A 7,055-nucleotide genomic window follows, 5' to 3' on the forward strand; every position below is an offset into this window, starting at 1 on the left:
ATTTTGGTACTCTCTTCTCATGATTCTGTATTCCGATGGGGCATTCATCTCTCTTCTGATTCTAAACAGTTTAACTAAACGAAACAGGAAAAAACAAAACCAAACAAAGCTGAACTGTACTGGCAACAGGAAAATGAAATACTTTATAAAATAAGTAAACAAATAACCAGCACTTAGTAAATGTATTCTTTCCTTCCAATAAAATGGAATTTCATCAGACTCAGACTTGTTGAAGTTCTGTCTTATTGAAAAAAGGGTGTACAAAGTATTATTTTTTGATTGGTTGGTTGGTTATTTGTTTAATGTTTGCTTGCTTGCTTTTGATGAACTATTTATTTTTCTGATAGTGGTTTGTTTGGCTAAATTAAGCAGTATTGGAATTTTGTTAGAATTTTTTTTATTTTATATTTTACTTTTCTTGATATTTTCGGGAATAATAGTGCCTCCCAGCTTAATTTTAAATAAAGAAATCTATGTTCCAAAGCATAAAGTATGGACTGCCTCCATGAGATACAACATAGAAATAATAAGTTAAAAATATAAATACAGAATGCTAAATGCAGCTTATTACAAGGAACAGTTGATATTTTTCAAATGTTTAAATACAAATTGTCTGATATCTTTAGTTCTAGCTCCATAAATTATTGGGTTCAAAACAGTTGGAATAATTGGGTATAAAACAGATAAAAAAACTCGTATATGTGGAGCTAGGTCATTCCCAAATTTATAAACTAGAAGAGTCAGAAGTCCAGCTGTGTAGTAAAATGAAATTACAATTATATGTGAGGTGCAAGTACTAATGGCCTTCTGATATGTTACCTTGGACTTCATTTGTAGCACAGTTCTTAGAATGAAATAGTATGACAAAGTAACTAATGTGCCATCAAGGCCAACAACTGCATAACCTATAAATGATATATATGCATCTACTACTGTTAGGTCTGAACATGAAATTTGCATTAATGCAATTGTTTCACAGTAGCAATGAGCAATCACATTTGAACTGCAGTAAGACAAACGTGTGGTAAGGATAGGAAGAGGAAGTGTTATTGAAACACATTTTATTACTATTAGTAACCCCATCTTTGCTATGAATTTCTTTGTCATAATTGAAGTGTATCTTAATGGATTACATATTGCAATATAACGGTCATAAGACATTATTACAAAAATTGATGTTTCCATGACCAAAAAGCAATACAAAATAAAAAGTTGCAGTGCACACATTTCAACTGCTATAACATTTGCTTTGAACCAAAGCATTGCTAGCATTTTAGGAATAATACATGTTGAGACAATTATATCTACTCCTCCCAGTAGGCACATAAATGTATACATGGGCTCATGAAGACTTTTTTCTAGTCTAATAATTATAATTATTGCCAAGTTGCCCAAAACTGACACAATGTACATGACACAAAATGGAAAGGACAGCCATATTTGCCAGTCTTCAAATCCTGGAAAACCAATCAGAATGAAATCCTTGTGCTGAATCGTACCATTTACTGACATTGCGAAACTTTTGTTTTCTTCGGACTCAAATGGAAGTGACCTAGGAAATGAAGGACAATGAAATTGTTTTTTATATATATATATATATATATATATATATATATATATATATATATATATATATATATATATATTAATTTCCACCAGCAGCAGGATATATTGATTAAATTTAATTTGATTATATACAGCTTATTAATAATGAAAAGAATGACAGTCTTCCAGTTACTGGCCATGTTTATTATAATACAAAGAAAATGAATAGATGATTATATTATCTATTTGTGTTTGGTTAACAGGTAGTAGAATGCTCCCCAGAGGAACATTTTGCAAATGCGACACTTGAAAACTATAAGTAGAGAACAGAATTCTAGTTCTAGATACAAGTTAGTAGCTCATATAACATAGTCACATGTTTAATAGTATATACCAGCATAAGTAGGTGCAGTCAACATATATGTGTGTGTAGGTGCAGTCAACATATATGTGTGTGTGTGTGTGTATATATATATATATATATATAAATATATATATATATATATATATATATATATATATATATATATGTGTGGGTCTAGGACATTTCACTGAATGCACATTTCACTGAAAGTCAAATTAGTGTGCACTTTTCACTGAAAGCTCAATTCACTGAAAACTCAATTCACTGAAGCACATTTCACTGAAAGTTATATATGGCCTTTTCCCCACTGTAGTGTGACCCTGGAGTTAGTATATATAGTAAGGGGGGTGTGGGGGGTGTAGCCCCCTACAGATTTTAAATATTTTGAACTATATACATGGATACTTACAATACCAATATATTACTCTTTTCCGAACATAATATATACTTAAAATAAGTGGGGGGCTACTCCCCCACACCCCCTTACTATATATACTAACTCCAGGGTCACACTACAGTAGGGAAAAGGCCATATATAACTTTTAGTGAAATGTGTTTCAGTGAACTGAGTTTTCAGTGAATTGTGCTTTCAGTGATTTGTGTTCAGTCATTTGAGTTTCAGTGAAATGTGCATGCAATGAAATGTCCTAGATCCATATATATATATATATATATATATATATATATATATGTATATGTATATATATATATATATATATATATATATATATATATATATATATTTAGTGTGTGTGGTGAGTGTGTGTGTGTGGGGAGTGGGGTGTGTGGGGGGGTGGGTGGGTTAGTAGGGGTAGGTGGGTAGTAGGAGAGTGCGGTAGTGGGTAGTACGGGTTAGGTTTGTTAGGGTTTGGGTTATATGTGTGTGTTGTAGTGTGTTGTGTGTTGTGTGGTGGTGTGTGTGGTGTTGGTGTGTGTGTTTCGTGTTGTCGGGTTTGTGTGTTGTGTTTTTTTTCTGGTGGTGATTTTCACGGTCGGTCAATCGGCGTTCGGTTAGAAGTAGACCCATATATATATATATGCATCCTATTAAATTTTTTTTTAGGAGGGTGGGATTGCTGATATATTGTGCAACTTATTATTATGCAACAAATAAACTATCACCACAGTTCAATAAATTGATGAAGTCTTAACTGGGCATAATTATGCAGCCATGGCAAATTTGTCTTAAGTGGTAATATTCTTTGCTTGAGGACCATGTAAGGAAACAGAATCTATACAAGGAAAAAAAAAAATATATATATATATATATATATATATATATATATATATATATATATATATATCATAATGTAAGCTCTGGAAATTTTAGTTATCAAATAATCATCCCTTGGCAGTGAGATGGTTAGATCACTGGACAGTGGGTAAATATGTTCAGAAAGCATATATGTTATAATGGCATTACTTTTGTATGGGAAGGTTTCAGATCTAACTCTAAAACTACTTCTCCCCTGCACTGGGCAAGTTAGTGACATGGAGTCCCAGTGGACCTGCTGTTGAACATCAGTAATTAAGGCAGATAGAAAGAGTTATGGCTGTAAGCTGGTTGGTGCATTTCATGGCAAAAATAGTATGAGCAGATAGTGGATATCAGCTATGAGTGAAGCATTCAAATTAAAGTATGAAGGTTTTAAGCATTGGAGGTGCTCCTGTATTGATATACAATTATCAAAAGGCTACAAAGATAGTATATGTGCCATTTATTTAAGTAAAGATCCATGTATGAGAGTACTTTGCTGAAACCAAGGAGAATGATTTATAAATGGCCTTATACATATTTCTGCAAACCATCAGATGGGGAGTGCCATGAATCATTGCACAGTTCATGCTTATTAAGCATCAAAGAATGCTGATCTTGAGTTTAGACATTGTCTTGAGAAGGACAGAATGCTTTGAGGAACTTCTAAACCCAATAGGCATGCCCCCTGCCCCTTAAGAAAGCAGTTTGAAAACCAACAAATAACATATTTTTAGTTTTGGTAGGTGAAGTCACTACTACAATGCATAATGGTAAGACAGTGGTGGAAGGTGCATGTCCATTTCAAAGTTACATGGAAGGTTGGGATATCATCTCTGGAATGACAGACTAGAATGTTGGATCTCATTTTGCAAAATGAGGACAGGAGAGCATGTTCCAGTTATAGGGGAATCACGTTTCTTAGTCTTCTGCAAAAATAGGTGTCTGAATGATGGAAACAAATTTTTTCATATAGTTTGAGCTGAGATTAAAGAATAACAGTATGACATCCAGTTAATATCCCACTGGACTCTCACCAATATGTGACGTCCCCCACGTAAAACCTTGGTCATTAATTAAGGAGCCTCAATCCTCACTACTGACTCCAGTGTGGGAGTGTCATGGAAAACACCAGGAGCACCAAGCACACAAAAGTAAAATCTCCACAATTTCTCTTAAGAGAACAACAGGAACATGCTCTGTTACCTGGGACTGGACCATATACCTCAGTCCACCCCAAATGTAATCCCTTATCATACAATTCAGAGCAATGTATTCTAGTCTGAGACCACTGACTCACTCACACTCAAAAGAAATTTAAATCTCACACACTCAAACACTGATGGGAAGCCTGACACAGATTTTTAGTTATGTTCCCTCCCCAATTCAAATGGTAACACTGCCACCAGAATCAGATAGGTCTTCATGCCCTTCAAAGGATCATCAATTATTAAAAATCAAATATCAAAATAAATGATAGCTGTGACCAGTAATGGTCAGGCATTTGAGGTGACCTGGGGAATATCAAATAGGTATAAACACTCTCTGATCTCTAAAGAGAGAATGGTGAAAAGAAGAATGAACAAATGTATGTTGTTAGCACATATAACATTCAACGTGAAGAAGTTTGCAGTATTGTAAGATATTATTGGAATATTCTCCACAAGGATGGGGATTTGAGTAAAATTTTAAGTAAGCACCTTATGATGTCATACAAATGGTGAAGAAGTTTAAAGGACATGCTTGTTCATGGAAATTTTGTCCTACCAAAAAGTAACTTAAGTGTTTGTGGAACATTTATGGGCACTTATAAATGTAACAGTTGTTCTATTTGCAAATATATAATATGTTCCTTTGAATATGTGAATAAAATCAAATATGTAACAAGGGGACGTTTTCATGTAATAGCAAGGAGATTATTTATGCCTTGAGATGCCTGTGTGTTTTTTTTGATATTGGTGAAACAAAAAGTTTTAAGGTGAGATTAATGGAACATATCAGGGACATAAAAAATCAAAAGGAACACAAGATTTTGGCATGTCATTTTAGAGATGTACATGGCAGTGATTTTTCTGTGCTTCAATGTAGTATTTTAGAGCAAGTATTTGTTGAAAATGATGATAACATTCTTTTGAAAGAAAAGCTATTATACAAAGAGTCAGTCTTTATTCTTAAATATGATACTTTGGTCCCCATGGGACTGAATGGAGAGGTTCATTGGAAGTATTTTATTTAATTTTTTGATTGTATTATTGATTGATTGAGTTTGTGTTTTTTGTATAAAAGATAGCACATTTTTAGCTGAATTTTGTAACTCCTGGAAGGTTTTGTACTGAGGCGCTAGAGAATAAAATACTTTGGGGTCTGAACCAGTGGTCTTGCTTTTCTTATTGTTGCTAGTTGTATGGACTATTTTTTTCATATAATTCGAACTGAGATTCAAGAATAACAGTATGGCATCCAGTTAATATCCCACCAGACTGCCACTAATATGTGACGTCCCCCACTTAAAACCTGGGTCAGTAATTAAGGAGCTTCAATCCTCACCACTGACTCCAGTGTAGGAGTGTCATAGAAAACACCAGAGCAAAGAGCACATAAGAGTAAAATCTCTACAATTTCCCTTAAGAGAACAACAGGAATATGCTATATTACCTGGGATTGGACTCTATACCTCTGTCCACCCCAAATGTAATCCCTTATCATAAACTTCAGTGCAATGTATTCTAGTCTAAGATCACTGACTCACTCACACTCAAAATAAATTTAAATCTCACACACTCAAACACTGATGGGAAGCCTGACACAGATTTCCAGCTATGTTCCCTCCCCAATTCAAATGGTAACACTGCCACCAGAATCAGATAGGTCTACATGCCCTTCAAAGGATGATCAATTATTAAAAACCAAATATCAAAATAAATGATAGCTATGACCAGAAGCAGTCAGGCATTCAAAGCAACCTGGGGAATATCAAATAGGTATAAACACTCTCTGATCTCTAAAGAATATACTGATTGTCCAGCCACAATGTAAAGTAATTAAAAAACATTTAATAATAAGTAAAATGATTACAAAAATGTAAATCAATAATTTTCAATAAACACCAGAATTTAATAACCAGAAATATAAAATTAAACTGTAAGATAGAAGTCCATCATCTTAGAAAAACTCTAGCTAATTAACTAAATTTTCCTAATCTACCTAGAGAATTCTGTCCCTAATGTAATCTAAAACATATGAACAAGGCAAAGGCAGGCTTACAGTTTTTGGTAAGTCCTTTTTCTTGGGTATCACTGCACAGCACTGTAACTGACTGTAACTCTTAACTAACTGGTCATCACTGTAGCTGACTTCAGCAGTCTCTTTTATATTCCAGGATAACAGTCTCAACTGTCCTGTTTTAAGAATAACAGTCAGCTGTTTGAAAAACGTTATTTTCCCTGTCAGTCATCTGTTCAAATAATCACCTAGCAAACAGAAACATTCTAATGACATCACCTACTGATCAGCTGATTCTCCACAGTTTGTACTTTACAATCTCCTTCACAAACATGTACAATTAGAAATGTATCAAAACACTGACAGATTCTTTAAGCATTTTGTATAAACACAGAAATACTCAACATTTTAAAAACATATTTACATTTTCACAGTTAGACATGCTGGCATACAATACAATTTAATCTGAGAATATACACAAATCTACTGCCAGACATGGTAACACAGGTGACAGTGTTTTCATTTTCTTCACAAACAGTACATATTTCATGACAGTCAAAGAGCAGTAGATCAGCTCTTTTGCCTTTTACAAATATTGGATGTTTCAAGGTAGCTTATCATTATGGTCTATGAGTGTTTTGAATACCTGGGAAGCATATGATCTAGTAT

At 33.8% G+C, this 7,055-nt stretch overlaps 1 protein-coding gene across 1 annotated transcript; it reads right to left on the minus strand.

The window, feature by feature from the left end:
- Positions 1-567: 567 nt before the first annotated feature.
- LOC122802300 (olfactory receptor 56A5-like) lies at positions 568-1,512 on the minus strand. Its single transcript, XM_044071947.1, has one exon. It carries the CDS (start codon positions 1,510-1,512, stop codon positions 568-570), a length of 945 nt encoding a protein of 314 aa, XP_043927882.1.
- Positions 1,513-7,055: the final 5,543 nt, after the last annotated feature.

The sequence above is a fragment of the Protopterus annectens genome, chromosome 5.part0, assembly GCF_019279795.1.
Source record: "Protopterus annectens isolate FY-2018-M chromosome 5.part0, PAN1.0, whole genome shotgun sequence".
NCBI classification, from domain to species: domain Eukaryota; kingdom Metazoa; phylum Chordata; order Ceratodontiformes; family Protopteridae; genus Protopterus; species Protopterus annectens.